The 23,405-nt window shown below is 37.5% G+C and overlaps 1 protein-coding gene across 2 annotated transcripts in view; it reads left to right on the forward strand.

Annotated features, from left to right (window-relative positions):
• pan3 (poly(A) specific ribonuclease subunit PAN3) overlaps positions 1 to 23,405 on the forward strand; it is a 123,070-nt gene that overhangs the window by 64,867 nt on the left and 34,798 nt on the right. For both annotated transcript variants that reach the window (XM_073043817.1, XM_073043816.1), the window contains exons 6-8: positions 16,546 to 16,793; positions 17,098 to 17,199; positions 22,612 to 22,669. In XM_073043817.1, the coding sequence (XP_072899918.1) occupies positions 16,546 to 16,793; positions 17,098 to 17,199; positions 22,612 to 22,669 (408 nt within the window). The remainder of the gene's footprint in view (positions 1 to 16,545; positions 16,794 to 17,097; positions 17,200 to 22,611; positions 22,670 to 23,405) is intronic.

The raw sequence follows: 23,405 nt of genomic DNA on the forward strand, positions 1-23,405 counted from the left end.
TTACAAATTTAGATACTGTAGTCAAAATGTATAATTTAGCAGATTTTTGTTCAAATATGCTGGAACACATTATTTGAGGTTTTTTTTAATTTACAAGTGGCTTCTCAGTGGTAAAGACTTTTTTGTTCATTTAAGATGTCATTAGCTTGGTTGAACCATCGCTCTAATTAAATCCCTTTCTGGTCTGATCTTTAAGCATTGACTGCTTCTTAATGATGTAGCTAATGGGCTAATGGCAGTTTTAAGGAGATTATCAGATTACATTCGGGTGCTTTGAGTTTTCCAAGAGATAGAATTCCCTAAGCTTAACAAGAAATTAATTTGGCTAGCAAAAGTTAATTTATTTTCCAGTTTCAGGTTTATTTCTACTTTGCTCTGATTTTGGTTTCAGAAGTAATTGCTGAAAGATATCTTTAACTTGTATTGTGAAACTAAGTGTTCTATCAATGTGCTTTTCTTTAAGGACCTGTCACCTAACTTCAGTGATCATTTTGCTCAATGTGACTGTTAAATGACCCATGTCCTGTTGGTTATGATTTTTTTTCTCCACACACTTAATAGGATACCGACATGATAAATAAATTTTTCTAGAAGTCATAAAGTAGAGTTATTGTCATGTGTAAAGTGCAATGAGAAACTTGCAGCAGCTTCACAGGTTCATACTCATGTAAGCATGTTCCCAAGAAAATCATTGATTGCACAAATTGTACATATTTTTTATAAAAGAAAAAAACACTATACTAGTGCAAAATGATTAGTATTCACAGTAGAGAAAAAATTGTAATGCTAATTAGGACTACCACTCCAACCAATTAGTTTGAGAATCAAATGCGTGAAAGCAAGCATCTTTTCTTTAACCTGGTTATGTAGCCTGAGGCTTTTGTACCTCCTCCTTGATAGTAGCTATGGAAAAAAAATTGAATGGCCCATTTGGTAGGGATCTTTGATGGATGTTCCCTTTATGAGGCAGAGCCTCCTGTAGATATTATCGATGGTGGGAAGGAACGTACTCCTGATGTATTGGCCAGAATCCACCACTCTCTGAAGCTTCTTGCATTCTTGTGCATTTAAATTGCCATGCCTAACCATGCTGCAACTAGTCAGGACACTTAGTGTTCAGTGAGAAGCTGAATTTCCTTAACCTCCTAGAAAGTAAAGACACTAGTGTGCATACCTTATAATAGCATTTATTTGCTGGGCTTATCTGATATGTTAATACCCAGGACTTTAAACCTGCTGACTCTGCCCATCACCAATCCCATAATGTAGACTGATGCATGTTCACTGTCTCTTAGTTTATAAACTGTAACTTTTGTAACCAGTAAATATTGTAAGATGCCTTTTTAATGCAGCAAATACTGTAGTGAACACTTTGATCTTGTGACTGCTTTCTGTAATGCAGTTGCAATATTTATTTGAAGTTCATCCCACTGTTAAAGTAGGTCCTTGTTAATTATAACAAAATGGGATATTAGAAACTCTTCAGAATATGGCATAGAATGTACATACATTTATGTATTGCCTTTCATTGCTTTTGCACTTCATTATACCATGTATTATCCAATCAATTAAATACTTCTGAAAATTAGTTGTCATTGTAGCATAGAGAAAATTTCAATTACTGGAAAAGAACCTGGATTAAGGGAATAGAAGCTATGTAATATGTAATTGATATACATTGTGGGAATATAAACAGAAAATGTATTTTAAAATTGTAAATATTCTGAGTAGGGGAAGAAACAAAATCCACAATGTAAATGTGCAGATGTAGCTTCAGACCAAAAGATATTTTATTAGGTTGAAACTTCACTTATTACATAATATCAGGATAAGCAAGGGCCTGATGGGATATCCCCCAGGTTATTGAGAGAGGAATGTGAAGAGATTGTTCGGTCCTTGACCAATATCTGTGTCCTCCCTAGCCACAGGTGAGTTCCTGGAGAACTGGTGAGTAGCTAATGTTGTTCCGTTACTCAGAAGGGAACTAGGAATAATCCTGGAAACAGTGTATAGACTGGTGAGTCGTGTCAGTCGTAGGGAAATTACTGGATAGAATTCTTCAGGTTAGGATTTATGAGCATTTGAAAATCCACTGTCTAATTAAAGAGAGCCAGCATGACTTTATACAGGGTAAGTTGTGTTTTATTAACTTAATTGAGTTTTCTGATGTGGTGACGAGAGTGATTGATGAAGGTAGATGGATGATGTCTGCGTGTACTTTAGTAAGGTGTTTGCCAAGGTCCCTCATGGGAGGCTCATCCAGAAGATTAAGATGCAAGGGATTCATGGTCAATTGGATGCTTGGATTCAGAATTGGTTTGCCCAGAGAAAACGGGGTAGTAATTGAAGGGATTTATTCTAGCTGGAGGTCTGTGATTAATGGTGTTCCGCAGGGTTCTGTATTGGGACCTCTGCTGTTTGTCATGTATATGAATGACTTGAATGAAAATGTAGATGGGTGGTTAGTAAGTTTGCATATGCTACAAAGATTTGTGTTGTGGATAGTGTAGATGACTAGCAAAGAATACAGTGGGATATAGATCAGTTACTCAGGGTTGGAGAAATAGTGATTGATAGGGTGGTTAAGAAGATACACTTGTCTTTATTAGTCAAGGTATTGAGTTCAAAAGTCAGGAAGTTATGTTGCAGCTTAAAACTCTAGTTAGACCGCATCTGGAGTATTGCGTGCATTTCTGGTCACCCTATTATAGGAAGGATGTCGGGGCTTTGGAGAGGGTGCAGAAGATGCTTACCAGGATGCTGCTTGGATTAGAGGGTATGCTCTATAATGAGAGGCTGGACAAACTTTGGGTAGCTTTCTCTGGAGTGGCAGAGGCTGAGGGGAGATCTGATGGAGGTTTATGAGAGGTATAGATAGAATAGACAGTCAGTATCTTGTTCCCAGGGTTGAAACGACTAATACTGGAAGGCATGCATTTAAGGTGAGAGGGGTAATTTCAAAGGAGATGAGAGAGGCAAGTGTTTTTACCACCTTTACTTTTACTCACCTTTACCAGTACTGATCCCTTAATGAGGAGTGGTGTGTTTTTCCAGCTTGCACTTCCTGAAATCCGCAATCAGTTCCTTGGTCTTGATCCAAGGTATTTTCCCAAGATTTTACTGCTTTGACGGAAAGAATATTTGCTTTTTACCAAAGCTTTGAGTAGATGGTGCTTTATATGTAGTTTGATTTCCAACGTCCTTTATCAAAAGTTAAGTGTATTTAATTCCACATACTGTATGTTTGCAATAAAGGCTACTGAACTTCCATGACATACAGTATATTACAAGTCTTTAATTCTGAAGTTGCTATATATCTGGATGCATGTTTTTCACTTGTTAACTAGCAGGCATAAATACTTTTGTGCAACTTTGAAATTGCATTTGGAAAGAATCTGCAAGAAAATCCTGTTGCCCAATTCAATTCTTTCTTTTACTCTACATTTCTATTAGTATGATTGCAGAATTCAGGACAGCTCTTGGCTCTAACAGTCCTATAGCTGGACTACTTCAGCTGTGATATTTTATAATATGTGATGTATAACATGCAGTATTGTGCAACTATTCGGGCCATAGTTTGTAACTCGGTTTATTTTTCAGTATTCTTATAGCTTGAAACATGCTCATATTATGATAATTCTATAAAAATATCTTAACGTGGCAGCATATATGTTTAAACAGACTGCAAAGATTGAAGTAGCTGGATATAGACATATACAATCCGACAAAGGTAAGGCTCAATGAAAAGGGCCATTGTTCTAAAGATTACAGGTATCGCTACTCTTTAACTAAATACAGGTTTGAAACAAGCTGATGGGTTAAATTTCATTTTTCTATAGAAAGAGTTCTTCCATTGTGAAACTATAAATAGAATATACTAGAAAATTTAAGCAGGCCAGGTAGTATCTGTGAGGAAGGGAGAAAGAGTTAGTATTTCTGTTGTAGAATGGAACTGGGCAAATTTTTAACAATAGACATGTTTAAACTCCCTGAGACAGTTGGGATGAGGAGATTGAAGGACATGTCTGATACTAAATTGAGTGGAAAATAAATTGTGCAGAAGACGCAGAGAGATGTAGATAGGTTAAGTGAATGGGCAAGGGTCTGGCAGATGGAGAACAATGTTGGTAAATATGAGGTCATCCACTTTGGAAGGAAAAAAATGAAAGAGCAGATTATTATTTAAATTGTTAAAAGAATTGCACCATGCTGCTATGCAGAGGGATTTGGGAGTGCTTGTGTATGAATCACAAAAGGTTGGTTTGCAGGTACAGCAGGCTATCAAGAAGATGAATGGAATGTTGGTCTTCATTGCTAGAGGCAAGGAGGGTATGCTGCAACTGTACAGGGTACTGGTGAGGCCACACCTGGAGTACTGCGTGCAGTTCTGGTCTTACTTGAGGAAGGATATACTGGCTTTGAAGGCAGTGCAGAGGAGGTTCACCAGGTTGATTCCAGAGATGAGGGGGTTAGACTATGACAAGAGATTACTAGTCTCCAGCCCCTGGGCATGAACATTGAATTCACCACATTCTGGTAATTCCCTCCCCTCCCCTTCCCTTCCCCCATCCCAGTTTCACCCTGCTTCCTCCTCCAGCTGCCTATCACCTCCCTCATGGTTCCGCCTCCTTCTACTACCCATAGTGCTTTCCCCTTACATTCCTCCTTCACCTCTCCTGCCTATCCCCTCCCCCACCCCTTGATCTTTCCCCTTACTGGTTTTTCACCTGGCACCTACAGGCCTTCTCCTTCCCAACCTACCCCTACCTCCTTTATAGGGCCCCTGCCCCCTCCCTCTTCAGTCCTGACGAAGGGTCTTGGCCTGAAATGTTGACTGTTCTTTTCCATGGATGCTGCCAGACCCGCTGAATTCCTCCAGCGTGTTGTGCGTGAGGAGAGATTGAGTCACCTGAGACTGTACTCGCTGGAATTCAGAAGAATGAAAAGAGTTCTTGTAGAAAGACTTAAAATTATGAAAAGGACAGATAAGATAGAGGCAGGAAAGTTGTTTCCACTGGTAGGTGAGACCAGAACTACAGAACATAGTCTCAAGATTTGGGGGAGTAGACTTAGGATGGAGTTGAGGAGGAACTGCTTTTCTCAGAGAGTGGTGAATCTGTGGAGTTCTCTGCCTAATGATGCAATGGAGATTCCCTCAGTAAATATATTTAAGACAAGCTTAGGTAGATTTTTTGCATAGAAGGGGAATTAAGGGTTATGGGGAAAAGACAGGTAGGTGGAGATGAGTCCATAGCCAGATCAGCCGTGATCTTATTGAATGATGGAGCAGGCTCGATGGGCTAGATGGCCTATTCCTGCTCCTATTTCTTGTGTTCTTATGATAGGGTAGTGAAGGAAGGGTGAATGGAGAAAATGATGCATTTGGAATAATGAAAGAGGAATGGCAGGCATATCTAATGGAAGCACCTCACTGAAGCATTCCACAGCTGTTGCCTGACCTGAATATTTCCAACATTTTCTGTTTGTATTTTGGAGTCCCAGATTCTGCAGTTTTTCAGCTTTGCATCTGGTGAAGCAGCATGAGGTTCCGAAGTTTGAATGAAAACCCTTCGTTGAATTGAGAGCACTCACTTCCTGTTTCTATTGTTAACCAGGTTTCTAAATGTCCAGTGTTTCCTGCCGTATGGTGCAAAGCCACAGAAAACAACTGCATTTGTAGTACATACAACAGGACAAAAAGTACATAGTAGCATCACAAATAAGTGTAAATTCTCTCTGCTTCAGAATTGCAGACAGAACTAAAATTTGAATACTGCGAAGCAATTAAAATTATTTACTTGTTACGAGGTTAATATCAAACATGAACTTTGGGTGGTTGAATTTTGTATGTTGTACAAAAGCTTTGCATGTTCCAGTTTTCTTTCAATACTTTTGTGGAATGTTCTAAATACGACGATTTCTTTTGTTGCTCAAGTAATGCATAGTTTTTACATTTTTAATGATTTCACTGGGCAACAAAGATTTTGCTTCCTGAATACCTTTAGGTGTATCTTATGAATTTCGGGCTACTGATCATAAAAATCACCATGAAATTTCCCTATCATGCACCGTTTTTTAATAAACTTTTGTTTATTATTTCAATTCATAATTCAAGTCAATTAAAATGTTGCCTACAATGTAAGCTGGAAAGTTTCCTATCTTGTCCAGGCATGCTTGGGCGTGCTTAGGCAGCGCGGCTGCTGCATGGCTGGACAAGTTTTAGTAATAATTATTGGGTTCAGGGCTGTAAGGATGAAATTTGCTATCACCAGGCACAAAAATTTTTATGAAGGATTTTGATATTTGAGACAGATGCTTTCCAGAATAACTGATGCCAAGATTAAGGAAAGCATTTTTGTTGGTCCACAAATCAAACAGGTCATCAATGACGGGCAATTTGAAGAATTTCTAGTGGGACTGGAGAAAATCACATGGAAGGTATTCAAGGAAGTTGCTGAAATTTTTCTCAGCATCTACAGAGCACCAAACTATATGCAGCTGGTTGAAAGCATGCTTCAAGCATATAAAACCATGAAATGCAACATGTCACTAAAGATTCATTTTCTGCATTCCCATTTGGACTTCTTCCCTGCAAATCTTGGTGCTGTTAGTGATGAGCATGGTGAAAGGTTTCACCAGGACTTTGCAGTCATGGAGAAAAGATACCAGGGCAACTGGAATTCATCAATGTTGGTGAATTATTGTTGGACACTTAAGCGAGAAGCCTCAGACACTGAATACAAATGAAAATCATTAACAAAATATTTTTAACTTAGTTGAACTATTGCAAAGCATCAGCACCATTATGCAATTAAACACATTATATTCAATAAAAGTTAATTTGTTGTTTCTCCAAATTCCTACGTGATACAAGTAGTCTGAAATTATATTTGTGTTCATCTTCAAGCAGTCTATCATAAACAAAAAAAAATCTTAAGGAAGCAACACTTTTGGGGGAGAAAACTTGTCCAGTGTTTTCTGTTTTTCCTATTTGTTTTTGTTTTGTTTCTCTATCCCAAATTAATTCTGCATAGTATGCGTATCATGCATGTATTTAGATTATTAAGGAAAAGATAAAATTAGATTCCTATTGTCAGGCTCACATATTCCTATTGTAAGTAAAGAAAGCCTTTAGTAGCAGAATCGGGTTTATAATCACCGGCATGTGACGTGAAATTTGTTGACTTAGCAGCAGCAGTTCAATGAAATACATAATAAAATAATAATAAATATGTACGTAAATCAATTATAGTATGCATATATTGAATATATTAAAATCATGAAAAAAAACAAATACTATGTATTTTTTTAAAAAGTGAGATAGTGTCCAAGGGTTCAATGTCCATTTAGGAATCGGATGGCAGAGGGGAAGAAGCTGTTCCTGAAATAGCTGAGTGTGTGCCTTCAGGTTTCTGTACCTCTTACCTGATGGTAGCAATGAGAAAAGGGCATGCCCTGGGTGCTGGAGGTCCTTAATAGTGGACGCTGCCTTTCTGAGACACCGCTCCCTGATGATGTCCTGGGTACTTTATAGGCTAGTGCCCATGATGGAGCTGACTAGATTTACAAAGCTCTGCAGTTGCTTTCGGTCCTGTGCAGTAGCCTCCACGTATCAGACAGTGATGCAGCCTGTCAGAATGCTCTCCACGGTACATCTGTAGAAGTTTTTGAGTGTATTTGTTGACATGCCAATCTCTTCAAACTCCTAATGATGTATATCCGCTATCTTGACACCCAGGAACTTAAAACTGCTCACTCTCTCCACTTCTGATCCCTCTGAGGATAGGTATGTGTTCTTTCGTCTTGCCATTCCTGAAGTCCACAGTCAGCTCTTTTGTCTTACTGACGTTGAGTGCCAGGTTGTTGCCTGCGGCACCACTCCACTAGTTGGCATGTCTCACTCCTGTACACCCACTCGTCACTATCTGAGATTCTACCAGCAACAGTTGTATCATCAGCAAATTTATAGATGGTATTTGAGCTATGCCTAGTCACATAGTCATGTCTATATGGAGAGTAGAGCAGTGGGCTAAGCACACACCCCTGAGGTGTGCTTGAGTTGATAGTCAGCAAGGAGGATGTGTTACCACCAATCTGCACAAATTTTTAATAACCTATTATTAAGTTTTATAATAACCTATTCATGTGGCTTTCTGTATCGCTTCTTTATGTATTTATTGAAAATTTGAATGGTGCTCTTTCATCTGTCTTAGTCTCCTTTTTTTCTATGATTCTTTGCCATTATCAGTTTCAGTTTCCTCTTGTATTTCCCCTGCCCTCCTCTCCATACCCCCTCATTTGCACATTCCTTTGCATTCCCCTTTTGCATCTCATATTTCCCCATCTTACTTCACTTCTACGCATATCACTCCCTCTGTTCAGCTTTTTCACAACTTGTTTTTTCTCACTCTATCAGCTGCACTCACTCTTCCTTTAGTCCCTTTTGCCTTGTACTTTCCCTTTACCTTTCCACCTTGAATTTCTATTCACCCTCTTTCCTTGTATTTACCTAGTGATAACGAAATTACTACAAAGCCTGATTCTTACAGAAAATAATTATTGAATAACAACAAAAATGCTGGAAATATTCAGCAAGTTAGGCAGCATCTGTGGAGAGAGAAAAGCAGAATTAATGTTTTGGGTCAATGAGCTTTCTTCAGAAATTAATATAATCAGTTCTCTTGAGTCCAGATTCTGACAAAGGGAATCAGAAACATTAACTCTATTTCTCCCTCCATGATACTCTCTCAACCCGCTGAGTATTTCCAGCTTCTTTAGATTCCTGATGAAGGGACTTGGCCCAAAATGTCAACTATTTACTCTTTTCCATAGATGCTGCCTGACCTGCTGAGTTCCTCCAGCATTTTTTGTGTGTTGTGTTGGATTTCTAGCCTTTTCTGTTTTTATTATGGTGTATGTTCATTTGATTTAACTTTAAAAGTTCCAGTGGTGACCTAGTAGCAACATTATGATGCATATACACCCATGATTGGAGGGATGCAAGAAATGTGCTCAGCATTGGTTTTCAAAGTTCCCTTTTTGTGTAAGAAAATGTGTTCTTGCTATTCTATATTCATTGTTCATTATTATTCATTGTTCTATAATACCATGTTCAACCATCTATAAAGGACAACTAGAACATACGCAAATTTAAGCTGCTTTCAAAAGAAGTAAATAGTTGGTTAAGCTTAAATCTTTGGGGGAAAGAAATGCTCTCTATAATATTTAGGGGATTCCCTGAGGACTGTTGTGAGGTACTGCTGCAGATGAACAGAATAGGGTGGGTAGAGTATTTCCTCTTAGTATTGCAGTTTTGTTTTAGAATTTAGTTAACTGTTATGTGTACACCCTAGTTGACTGTTATTGTGTAACATAGCTAATCGAGGGTGTGAGAGTTTTGTTTGGTTTGAGCCTTGGTATGTACAGTTTTTTTTCCAGACTGTTGATTTAGGTTGAATTTAAATTACAGTGGTGCTGGATTTCTGACTTAGAAAAAGTCATCAGTTTGATGTTTCTCTCATCTGCTGCACTCAGTTTCTGTGGCCAACCACTGTGTTTCTGGTCCTCAACCTTACCCGTTTCTTTGTGCTTCTTCAGATGAGCTTGGACAGCACGTCTTGAAGTTCCTGTCTTCTGCAAATCTCTACTTGGGAGAGACCTTGTGACTCGTTACTATGCTCACTCTTGGCATGGTGTACAAATTGATGATCTGAAGGTTAAACTGTCACATCTGCCACACCCATACCTTTTAGTTTGGTTGTCCTTCGCCCAGTTTGATTCCTTTCACAGCCATTTCTGTTGCAGTTTAGTTCCTTAAATGCATTATGTTATTGACTGTTAGCATCCTGTTTGTTATCTTTATTTAATCATACACTGGGTTATATACCTACAAAGTAATCAAGTTTTTATTTGAAATGTGGTCATTACCTAATATGTTACTTCCTTGAGTAAAACACAAAAAATTCTCTAGCACTTAATTTTTTGGAAAGTGAGTCTTTGGAAGTTTAAAATTTGCTCTTTTCTACTGACACACCAATCGAGAAGTTAGAATGTAAACATCTATAACAAAAAATGTTTTTTAAAAAAGTTAGGGTGCCTAAGACTTTTGCACAGTACTATATTTGGATTGTTAAAGCCCATTGTTAAAAAATCTGCTATCCTGACCCATTCAGGTCTTTGACACCCATTGATTCTCATGCAATTTAAATAGCCTAGCAGAAAAATCAGAGGTGGTCAGCAGTGCTGATTGCATGGGTGACTTCTGCATTCTGCTACCTTCCTTGAATTCTTTTTGCAATGAAGTGGCCACTGTTCCAAACAATTCATGTTTATTTGTACTTGACAAGTGGTCATTGTTTCTTCATGGATTGTTCTATGGTTGATCCTTGTTTCTAGTTTGTTGCTTTAATTATTTCTGGTCAGATTCTGTTCAGATCAAAATCGTAATCAAATTTGCCATGTTTGTGACTAATACACAATCCCTTATTTTATTATGAACCTTTCTAGTGGTGCAATATTGGCCCAGTCCTCTGCATAAAGTGGCTCTACTACATTGAGTGGCATGATATTCATTTCATTTTTGTAAATTGAGTGCCTATTTCTATTCCTAACTTGTCTCTTGCAGAGGCTTCTATTGCCCATTCATTACTCCATTCCCTTTCTCCTGAGCCGTGCTACCCTGTCCTTCCCACCTCTTTTTGGTTTCTATCAGTTAGCTAGCTAGTACAAGCACAATTATTAATACCCTTGAAGCTTAAATATTGTTTTTAATTTGCACTACTTGTAAAGTTTTTCTGTCACATTAAGCCAGTACACTGTGGTTATTAATCCACAGCTGTCTTCTGTGATATTTGCCATAGCTAAAGATCTCAAAACAAACTTTGTGAAATTTTTGTCTTTCATCAGCATGTTTGTATTCCCTTAAGGCATCAGTCAGTTGAGCATTGTTGCTGTTCATTTAAAAAGAATATTCTGTGGCAGAGGGTACAGCTTTATGGATTGTTACAAGTATATGTTTATGCCAGCTTGTCTTGCATACTTTACTTTTAGATATAGTTTAAGATATAGTTTTAAGAGTTTGCAATACTGTTTCAGATTATTTATTTCATTTTCTCTGTGCTGGCTTACTTTTTTAAAAAAAAGTCTACTTGGGTCCAGATTCTCTGCTCTTTCAAGTACATACATTGAATTACAAAGCTAGCCTACATTCTGCTTCTATATTATAGACAATTTCATTGTTGTCATAGGTTCTCCCTTTGTTTCGTTTAGAATATCTGATTACTGGCTCATCAATTTATATCAATAGGTTTTCTTTATCTCTCAACATAAAGCTTTTCAATTTTAAATACTTAAATTCAGGTCTCATCTGCCTTCTTTCTAATTTGAAAAGACATCTGTTTGCCCTATTGTGTCATAACAGTATAGCAAATTTATTCTGCATCTTATTTGTGGCCTCGACATTCCTTCCTAAAACATGATGCTGAACATCCTATGTATTCTAATGATTACATTTTATAGGTTCAGCATTGGCTTGTTAAATTTTGAACCCCTTAACTCAATTCCTAAACTTGGGGTTTCATGTGTTCTTTCTGTGTAAGAAATTCAGATTTCTGCATTTTAAAACTGGAATCACTCATTTCTTCTATTCCAGTGCCATTTAGCTTATACATGCAGTTTCTTCAAAACGTATCTTATTTCACTCAACTCAGTTTCATTTGTTGTCTTTTGCATAACTTATTAACCTCTTGAAATTGCTTATGATAATTGTTGTACTTTATCACCAGTCAGTCCTGATGAAGGGTCTCTGCCTGAAACATCAACTGTTTTTTTTTTCATTAGATGCTGTGTGATCTGCTGAGTTCCTCCAGCATTTTGTGTGTTGTTTTGACTTAGAACATCTACACATTTTCTCGTTCATAATCATAGTTTACAGTTGTTCTTTGGGAACTGAATGCAAATTTTGATATGTTTGCTAATGCAATTTGGGATCACTATCCATTAACAATGGTGCTGTAAAAGGGCCAGTAACAACATGAAGGATCCCACCCACCCTGCTTATGAGCTGTTTGCTGCACTGCCATCAGAGAGAAGGTTACATAGCATCCATGTCAGGACCACCAGAATCAAAGACAGGTTGTTCTCCCAAGCAGTAAGACTGATCAACACCTCCACCCACTAACCCACCCATCCACACCCTCAAACCCTGCCAATTCCTTTCACTTCTTGTCATTCACCTTGCGTACGGCCACTCCTTTGCCTAGTACACTTTATGGACATCCAACCAATATATGTATATAAGCTAACTTGTGTATTTATATTTATTTAGTTTATAATTATTATTGTGTTCTTTATCTTGTGTTTTTGTACTGCACCAAATAGAGCAATAATTATTTAGTTCTTTACAAACTTGTGTATTGTAAATGACATAAAACAATCTTAATCTTGAATTTTTACTTAAGATGGATCCTATCCATCTTTATTGTTTGTCTGTAAATGCATTCAGCATTTTATTTATATCATTATATTTGATCTGTTTGAGTCCCCATTCATTTTACTATAAATAGCTTTATCTTTTGAATTAATCCTAGAACTTACAAATGCCCACCTGTGCATTCGCCTCTCTAAGAAACTTTTGTGGATTTGTTTTGGTTGAAACATAGATGGTCCAGAACATTTAAACACTTGTGTTCACAATTTTTCTTGTTTATCAAGGCTTATTTTCTCTCAAATCTAATTTAAGCCTGCTTTTTTTTCTGGCACCTGCTTCCTAAGTTCTGTAAATAGTCAGTTTTTTTTTTAAGTGGATGCATGTAGGGTTAACTGCAAATTGTTAAGTGCTTGTCATGTTTTGAAGATAACAAGCATGTTTTCTGTTAAATATCTTTTAAAGAATATGTATGGTTTAAAGTCTTTTAAATGAGCAACATTTCATATTGTTTAAATATTAGGGAATATCTGAGAAAGTGGAAGGGAAGAATGATTAAAAGAGATGACACTGATTATTTTAACTTTAGGTTTGTGCACTAAATTGAAGTATTTATTGAAGTGATTAATCTGCTTGTGGTCTCCTCAGTATGCAGAAGACTGCTTCATGCTATTAAGTTGAAAATGCAAGAGTGACATGACTTACAAAGATCTGACTTTACCTAAATCCTTGTGTTGTTAAACATATTTCAATGTCTTATGCAATTCATTGTTGACTGGATACAGTATAAATTGCATTAGTTTAATTATGGGGAGCGTTAGCATGAGTACTGTGCTCAATTCTGGTCACCTCACTATAGGAAGGACGTGGAAACCATAGAAAGGGTGCAGAGGAGATTTACAAAGATGTTGCCTGGATTGGGGAGCATGCTGTATGAGAGTAGGTTGAGTGTACTCAGCTTTTTCTGCTTGGAGCGATGGATACAAGATAATGAGAGGCTTTGATTGTGTGGATAGTCAGAGGCTTTTCCCCAGGGCTGAAATGGCTAGCATAAGAGGGCACAGTTTTATGGTGCTTGGAAGTAGGTACAGAGGAGATGTTCAGGGGTAAGATTTTTACACAGAGAGTGCTGAGTGTGTGGAATGGGTTGCTGGCAATAGTGGTGGAGGCAGAAACGATAGGGTATTTTAAGAGACTCCTGGATGGCTACATGGAGCTTAGAAAAGTAGAGGGTAAAGCCTAGGTAGTTCTAAGGTAGGGACATGTGTGGCACAGATTTGTGGGTCAAAGGGCCTGTATTGTTCTGTATGTTTTCTATGTTTCCATGATTATTCAGTGAAATTAAATGAATTGTAACAGGTATATGTAGAACATTTATAATATGCTTAGCTGTTGAAAATAGAAAGCAGAAATATGTTTGAGCACTGTTCTCAAGTACAAACCTTGTATAACCTGCTTCTGCTTGTATAAGCAAAACACGCTTTCATCTAAAATAAGTGTTGGGGACCTTGGTGGTGGCATTGAGAGATGGTAAAAGGCTGTGTTGAAGTTCCTGTATTTGTAGGCAAATGTATATATTAAGGTTGAAACTATCTTTTTCAGAATACTGAAGGGGTAAGAGAAAGATGTGATTGATGTTGCTTCCTTGCAGTGGCAAAAACATGAGGAAATAAATAGCAACTTTCACGTACTGCCATTCAGTAAGATCTTGGCTGATCTTTTATTTCTGGGGTCAGTTTCTTGCACTAAACCTATATCCTTTGATTCCTATAAAAGCTAACCAAATTGATGTGTCTCACAGATGTTATATATTCTCTCAGATACAGTGGATTCTGGTTATTAATTGGGTCTTCAGTTAATCGGGACAGCCACTTATTTGGGGCCACTCTTAAAGAACAAAAACTAATTGAGAAAATAGCCGGTATTCTCTTTGTTTATTTTGGACACCATGTCAGTTAATTGGGATATGAGACTGTTGTGGAAAAGTTTTTAACTACCATCAGTTGCGTGTACTTGTGTGGTCATTAGATTGCACTGTATGTAGAGCGAACAGATTTTAAAATAGCATCAGTTGCATGTATTGTATTTGCGTCAGGAGCCTCAGAACCCACACCACCAGGCTCAGAAACGGTTTATTACCCCTCAGCCATCAGGCTCTTGAACCAGTGGGGATAACTTCACTCCACTTGCCCCATCATGAACTGTTCCCACAACTGATGGACTCTCTTTCAAGCTCATTTCATCTCATGTTCTTGATATTTATTGCTTATTTTCTTATTATATTTGTTCTTTTGTATTTGCACAGATTGTTGTCTTTTGCACACCTGGTAGGTTGTCATTTTTGGTGCAACCTTTCATTGATTCTATTACGTTTCTTGGATTTGTGTGTATGCCTGCAAGAAAACGAGTCTCTGTTGTATATGATGACATATATGTATTTTGATAATAAATTTACTTGAACTTTGAAAAGCAGAGATTTTTGTCACTGATAGTTGGTGAGAAATGAGTAGAAAGACAATTTGGAACTGTTGTTTCAAGCATTCAGGCTTGGAGATGCCAGAAGCATCTGGGAGTGAAAATGAAGCTATTTCACTACTTCAGGTTAGGAACTATGAAGAATTTTAAAGTATTGACAGTTATCTTGAATGTACAATAAAAATGAAGATTTGGTGGTTGCAATCGTCAAAAGCATTGTATGAAGGCAGTCCCTTATCTTCTATAGATGTCTGCACTAATTTTGTTTATTTACAGTCATTCACAAGAACATGGCAGCATACACTGGATGAATTCCTTCATCGATAGCTGATAGGAACTAATATACTGTAGTGGTATTGGCATTGGGGTATATGGGATGTCTAGGGGTGGGTAGCACCTCTGGCCTTGTCGAGTCCCAGACTTCTGAGGTTGAGAGAGTGGAAATGCCCAATGCAAAGGCTCTTCTACTTTAAAAATTCTCCTACACAGGTTTCCTGTCATCATATAACAATTGATAACCACCATTTTATTTCAGTACACAAATTATTACTCAGTTAAGCAGAATTTTTTCTTTTCTATCTTTTTAACTATTTTGTGTAACTTCGGCTATTGAAATTAAAATAGGCTAAATTAGATTCCAATGTGTCTCAATTAACTGGAATCAACAACATTTCCTTCGTACTTTCCACTCCCTTTTTTTCCTGAAATTTAAGCTGTGTTTGATATACAGTAACCTTTTAATATCTGATGAAAGGTCATCAGCCTCGGGTCCTGTCTGTGATGCTGAAAATTTTCAGTGTTCTGCTTTTATTTTATATTTTGGACAATTTCAATATTTTTGACCTTGCCCATTTTCTTACACTGTTACAGTGAAGTTTAATGCATTATTCATTTAAGGATTTTACAAACTGGTGGACTTAAAGTTGAGTTCAGCAATTTGAAACCATAGTCACATCTTTACTTTCCAACCCACCACTGTTAGCAATAGCGCATAATCTGGGCATATCTTTTTTTTCTTGTCCCTTTAGTCCTGTGTTGCTTTATCCTTTAATTTTTCTGCTTGTCTATATAAGGATGTACCTTGATCAAAGTGGATCAGTCTTTTAAATTCACTTTTTTTTCTTTCCACAAATAGTTTTTGTGCTGCTGAATATTCTTACCAAACACTTTATCATTGTAATTTGGAACATATCTGACACCTCCAGTTAGATGCATACTTAATGCTCTTTTTCATAATTTTGCATTAAGGGCAGCTTAATTTTATCTTTAGTTTGTAATGTAAATAAATCTGTTTATTTTTCCTTCAAAAATTGTGATGGTTGCAAAAGATCAGTATGAAAGCAGGTCTGTTTTATACTTTTGCATGATGGTTGTCTTGGAATTTCCATCTATGATAGTCAGCTTTGTAATTTGATCAGGAATTCCAACATTGGAAAATATCTCAGAGGACTGGAAGAAAGTTCATTATACATAATATGTTTAATGTAGCCAGTAATGACCATAATTTTTAACATGTTCCCATATTTTAAAAAACTTTTTTCAAGGAATTTGTTGGTAAATGCTATGTTCCGTATTAATACTTGTTTCTATCTGCTATATAGTAAGACTGTGCTGAAGATAATTAATAAAGGTATTGGACTTTTCAGGAATGTCCTTATCAGCTGGATCGTCTCCTCTGCACTCTCCAAAAATAACTCCTCATACATCGCCTGCCCCTCGAAGAAGGAGCCATACTCCAAATCCAGCAAATTTCATGGTAGCTACTAGTGCCTCTACACCAGTGTCTGATGCAGTCTCTCAGTCTTCATCTTCTGGTCAGGTGATACAAAAAGAAACTGTGGGAGGGACAACTTACTTCTATACTGACACAACTCCAGGACCTCTTCCAGGAATGGTGTGTAGATACCTTTTTTTTTCTCTCTGTTAAATACTGCAAATCAAGTGTTTGCACCACAGCAGAAAGTGAACTTGGAATGGGATATTGGTAAAATGAAAGCAAATTGCTCATTTTATTTATTCTATAGAGCAAGTGCAAGTTAAAGTTTTAACAACTAATTAGATTGTTAAGTAAACTTTTGTATTATATTTTCTGCCACAACTGCAAAATACTCAGAATATTTAAAATATTCAATATTTTTGTATGCTTAGCAGATATAGTGAAATTTTACAGTTGATTTTCAGGTTTCTTTGTTTTCCAGGTATTTCCAACATATATTTATCCTTCATCTGCACCCCATGTTGCTTATATGCAACCCAAAGCAAATGCACCTTCTTTCTTTCTGTCCGATGAACTCAGACAGGTAAATTGAACATACTCTTAACATAGCCTTATGATTTTTAAAAAATATATGCAGCCCTAACTGTTTTGCAATTATCCTAGCATATGCTTGATATGTAAATAATGCTGTTTGTGTCAGCGTGGGTGAAGAGCTACTATCGGTTGGGATGTTTTCTTGAATAGTTGAATGGAAAGAGCTGGTCAAATACCTGACCCTCTTCTGGATACAATTTGGTCATCTGATATAAAATCAAATTAGATTGGATAGTACTAGGTTACTGGACAGCCCAATAATAAAAAATGGATTATAATGCCAACTTTTAATAATTTTTAATTTAGAAAAGCATCCAACATCCATGTCAAAAACATAATGTCTACCAGTTAGCATTGAATAAACAGTCTTGAAATAATTATCTGTTTATAAGGCAATTCAACATTAAAATGTGAGCTAATATACAATGGAGCTCAGGATGCTTGTCATGGTTTAGGACTAAGATTTCAAAATTCTCATTGAAATTTATTTTGTTTGCTCATAAAAGTTGGAAATATTTTTAAAAAAGTAATATTTAACCACTGCCCACTGTATGAAATTGCAGTGTAACTAAAAGTGTATTGAATTTTAATATTCTAAATATTTTTGTTTGTTACAAACTGGCAATATTAACATAAACTCGATTTAGAATCATGAACTATACTTTCTAACTTGTATATTGAATGCAGAGTCTTTAAGATTTGATCAGTTTATTTTTATAAGCCTATCATTTTTACAATGTGAGTATCATAAGCAAAGCTAATGTATTTCCTACCTTCAACAGTCTCAGAGAAGTTGGTAAGGAGCCACATCTAAGAATTTTTAAACCTTCTAGTGTAGCTAATCACAGTGCTATAGAGCAGGAAGTTCCAAGAATTAAACTCAGCAACAATGAAGAAAAGATCAAACACGAGGAAATCTGCAGATGCTGGAAATTCAAACAACAACATGTTTGAACAACAAGAAGAAAAGATAGTGTATTTCAAAGTGGGGATGGTGTAATACTTCAATACAAATAATGACGTTCTTCTCTGCCTGTTGACTTTGTCTATGTAGCATAGTTAAGTTCATTTTGAGGATGCTTTACATAGAGCACTATGGTGGAAGAAATGAATGTTTGGCATGATAGATGGTATGTCATTTTGGCTGGCTGTCTTGTTCTGAATGATGTAGAGCTTCTTGAGTAGTCTTGCCCTCCTCCAGGCAATAAAGAATATTCTGTCATGCTCAGTTTTTGCAACCAATAATTAACCACCTTGTAATATCCAAAATCGGCATAATCATCTCATCTTCTTTTGGTCTACATTCTATTGTTTTTATTCTTTCCAGCCCTCCCACTTGTCTTCTATTTGAAACATTTATATTCTAATGTTGCTGTGTAATGAGGAAGGTGAGCAACATTAGGTCTGTTTCTTTGTCCACACACACTGTCTAACTTGTTTTTAGCAGTTTCTGCTTTTATTTCTAGATTCCTTGTACTCAACATACCCACTTTCATGTCAGTGAACCTCAGTCAATCCCCTGACTTCTAATGTTAGAATGAGGTATGAGTATTATCAGGTTACAGACTTCGGAGGTATACTTTACTGCTCCTGCTGATGGTTCTCATTTCTCTCAATGTCAGCAAATCAAAAGAGCTGGACATTGACTGCAGGAAGGGGAGTGGTGAACATGCACCTATTTAAATTAAGTTCCTAGGAGTGAGCACCACCAATAGCCTGTCCTGGTCCAACCATGCAGACTCCACAGTCAAGCAAGCTCATGAATGCCTCTACTTAAGCAGCTAAAGAAATTTGGCATGGCCCGTCAATCCTTACCAACTTCTTTGCTGACGTGGTAGGGCAACTGTTCTGCCTATGACTACAAGAAGCATAGAATTATGGACACAGCTCAGCACATCATGGAAACCAGCCTTTCCTCTATAGATTCATCTGTACTTCACACTGCCACAGTAAAGCAGCCAGCATAATCAAAGACCCTACAAACTGTGGACATTCCCTCCTGATACAAAAGCCTGAAAGTGCATACCAGCAGGTGCAAGGACAGTTTCTATTCTGCTCTTATCAGGTTATTGAATAGTTACCTAGTACGATAAAATGGAGTCTTGATACTGAAAATCTGCCTAGGTTATTTTATTGCATATTATTGTCAACCTGCACTGCAGTTCCCTGTAGCTGTTCACTTTATTTTGCATTCTGTTGTTTTACCTTGTATAACCTCACTGTACTGGAATAAATTGATCTGTATGAATAGTATGCAAGAAAAGCTTTTCACTGTACTTCAGTGCATGTGACAATAATACACCAATTCCAAAAGGCTTAATATCCAGAGGTTCATCAGGAATTTAGTATGCATCATGTTATGGAGAAAAATAGGAGGAAAAATTAGAGAGCGTGGATGAAGTCTTGGAATTACATTTGAATTAGGAAAATTAAATGCTTCAAATGCATTTGAGTTCTGTTTTGTTCCAAACACTGAGCAATCTTGGGAAAATATTTTAGGAGATCATATTGGTTAATCTACAGGGGATGGACACATTTTATTTTGAAAGGAACTTGGAATTATCCCATTTTAAGACTGTTACTACTTTGGTGCCTTTTTTGTATTTGTTTATCATCTATTCTTAAAAAGTAGCCTGATTTAATGTCAGCATTTAAACATCTGTCCCTCATTAGAACAAGTTATAAGATGGAAACAAAACAGACTGGTCTCACCTAGTTCAAAGGGTAAAGGCTGTGAACTCCAAAAAGTGCTGCATCTACATTTCCCCCAGTCCCAACAATTACTTCCCTTCTGAGCTCAGCGGAAAAGGTGACAGCATGTCCTGTTGAAAGCTCAGCCACAGGTACTGAGTACATGACAACACTGTTTATGGGGTCCCAGAAACAGTGGCAGGTTGGAAGGATTATCTAGTAGATGTAGATTGAAGGTGTCTTTATAACTTCTCTGTAAGTGCCCAGTCAACTATGCTTATGTGTTGTAGTACCAGGTCAGTGTATCAATTCTGGCAGAAACTTTCCTGCTGTCCAACTCATGGGCTAACTGTGTTATGAATCAGGTCATGCTGCAACATGATTATGCATTCCAGTTCCACCAGTTTTAAGCACGTGGTATTGAGAGTTTGAGGGTAAGAAGTGCTTTAATTTGCGAAGCTAAATTAGAACTTAAGAAAATTCATATACAAGTTGGATTCAATATCATACATTATAGCCCTGCATATTTGCAGGACCTCCCATGACCATAAAACAAAAATCATGAAGCCTGGATCACATCACCTATCCTTTTTTAAAATCTCTTTGAAAAGCGATTGTAATGGTAAGGAGCTGGGTGGTGGGGGAGGAGGGGGTGGCAGTGGAAGAGGCATCATCTACCTCACACAACTTTTGGGATAAATGGAGCGTGACTTAACTATATTTTCTTCTTGGGTATTACTAAAGTTTTCAGCCATCTCATCCAAAAATGCTTCACACCAACTTTGGTTAGGAAGTTGCCACAGCAGGTTAAGTTCATAACTTTTACATAAGTTAGATGGAAGATAATCTTGAGAAAATACAGGGGCTACCCAGGTTCCCTGCATCCAGTGTATCATTTCCCCTCCCCACCCAAATTCTGCCATCTCCAACAGAATCCCACCATTAGTCACATCATCTCCTCCCCTTGTTTCTCCATTTTAACAAGGATCACTCTTTCCACAACTCCCTGGTCTATGCATCCCTCCCCAATGATCCCCCTCCAGACACTCATCCCTGCAACCATGCTAAGGTTACACCACCTGCCTCACCACTATTTAGAGCTTTACACTACCTATCCATGTGAACCTATTGCTGTCATCATTTGCTTCTGGTGCTCCCCAGTGCAGATCCTTTATATTGGTGAGGCCCAGCACAGAATGGGGGATCATTTTGTTGAGTATCTTTGCTCTGTCTGCTATAGCTTAATGGCCAGGTTTTTAAATTCCATTTCAAATTCCTACACTAACATGTCTGTCCATGGCTTCCTCAACTGCCATGTTAAGGCCAGATGCAGACTGGAGGAGCAGCACCTCATTTTCCATCTTGATAGAATCCAAACTGATGGCATTAACATTGACTTCTCTAACTTATAGTAGCCATTCCTTCTTTTTGCTTCCCCACCCCCTCCACTTTTATTTTCTCTTATCCTTCTGGGCCCTTTCCCTTTTACCCCTTCTCTTTGCCCTTGCCAGCCCTTTCACCTGTATGTCTTTCCCTTTATTCTATGGTCTACTGTCATCTCCTTTCAGATTCCTTCTTTCACAACCTTTTGCCTGTACCACCTATAACATTGTCAGCTTCTTGTATCTTTCGTTTTTTGTCTCCTCACTCCCCCACATTCCTGCCCTTCCCTCACCCAACCCCCACCCAACTCGATTCACTTATTTACCCACCGGCCCGTGTTCCTTCCATCCTCCACCTTTTTATTTGGGCTTCTGACCTCTTTCCAGTCCTGCTGGAGAGTCTCCGCCCAAAGCATTGACTGTCATTTCCTTCATAGATGCTGCCTGACCTGCTGAGTTCTTCCAGCATTTTGCATGCTATGAAAGACCTATCTTATAGACATCATACTTTTTGCAAATTCTCCAATTAAATTTTAAAATACTTTAAAAATTATCTTAATTTTTTTTTAAAGCGTGTGGCACCAGTCAGCCATTCTTGTCTGGCATGTGGTGTCAGGATTGGTCTCCTTTCGGATTAACCAGGTCACGATATGACTCAACCCCTTTTTTTACGAGGCCGAGTGGCTAGCTCGATGCTCAACCCATCACAGATGGAAAGTGTGCTCGGGGGTGGCCTGATTTGGATTCGAACTCGGGAGCCTTCGCTCCGGAGTCCGGCGCTGATGCCATTGCGCCACCAGCCAGCCATAAAATCTTAAAATCAAAAAATAAGGGAATAAAATCAGCAGCTAGTTGTTTCAAAAGGTAATACCTTTTTTTAAAAAAAAGTAACCTTGTTGGACTAATCAAACATTGTTGTCGTTAAAAATGCAAGCTGCTGGTCCACAGCAGGAGGCCATTTAAAGGATTTGCTTTGGAAACACTCTATCAAGCATGTAGCATCCATAGATGTTCTTCAGACATCAAAATCAACCATGGGAGTGGGACATTTGATTTTGTACAATTACAATTTACCAAGAAAAGTGATAGATAAATATTGATATTGGTTGGCCCTCATTGAAATTGTTCATTTCTGACTAAGGGGGGAAAATCAATTTACGGGTATTTTCGGGAGTGGAGCCATTGTATAGCTCAGGGACTGCCTGTACAAATTCTGTTGCTTCGTAAAGTAAGCTGTTGCCATCATTGCCAATTTTTATTTTATCTAGAATAGCTAAAATTATAACGGATGAAACCAGTCTATCTAATTTATTAATGTCTTTTTGTAGGAATTGATCCACAAGCATTTAATAACTATGGCACAAGTTGACCAAACAGAAAATCCAGGTAAGGTTGGTCTTACACATTTGAAACAGGTTTTGCAGAATTCTGCAAGGGACACTAGAGTGTATCATATATTTAAAAGATATGCCCATCTCCATTCTGTACACCTAAAACCATTTTCTAAAAATATATTGCAAATAAATTTAAAGTTATATGCTTTTTCAAGGTCAGACTCACACAGTCATTGCTTGCAGTCAGCATTATTTTGAAGTTGTTTTCTTCTATAAAGTTGATCTTGCTGCCTAAGATGGTCCTGAAGCTGAGCAGCATGGCCCCAGGTGGCACCTGGCCCTTTAACAACATGAGACAGATGGTGCAAAGCAGCCTATCTGTCAAGCTCATCATTGTTTTGTAATGCTTCTGAATTTCAGAAACATTGCTAGCTTTTTAAAAAACGTATTAAATAATCAAACAACAAATCAAGAACATCTTTGATCGATGTAACTTAACTTATTCTTAACCAAATTTCCATAGCCCTGTGGTCAATATTCATTGAATAAACTCTTGGAATTTGTGCCATCTCTAAAAATGTCTTAAGAGCAGATTTCTGGTGTGTATTTATTAGGTGATCCCAGCAAGCTCCCTTTCTATTGTTGGACTGCATTTAGATCTGCAAAATCACAAGCAGGGTTTTGCAGAATATGTTCCAATGGGGTTTTGCCAGCAAAATCCAACCCTTAATTTCCTCCAGCTAGTGAAAATAAATATCATTTGACAAAGAAACCGAAGTATTGTAACT

This window comes from Hemitrygon akajei, chromosome 4 (assembly GCF_048418815.1).
Source record: "Hemitrygon akajei chromosome 4, sHemAka1.3, whole genome shotgun sequence".
NCBI classification, from domain to species: domain Eukaryota; kingdom Metazoa; phylum Chordata; class Chondrichthyes; order Myliobatiformes; family Dasyatidae; genus Hemitrygon; species Hemitrygon akajei.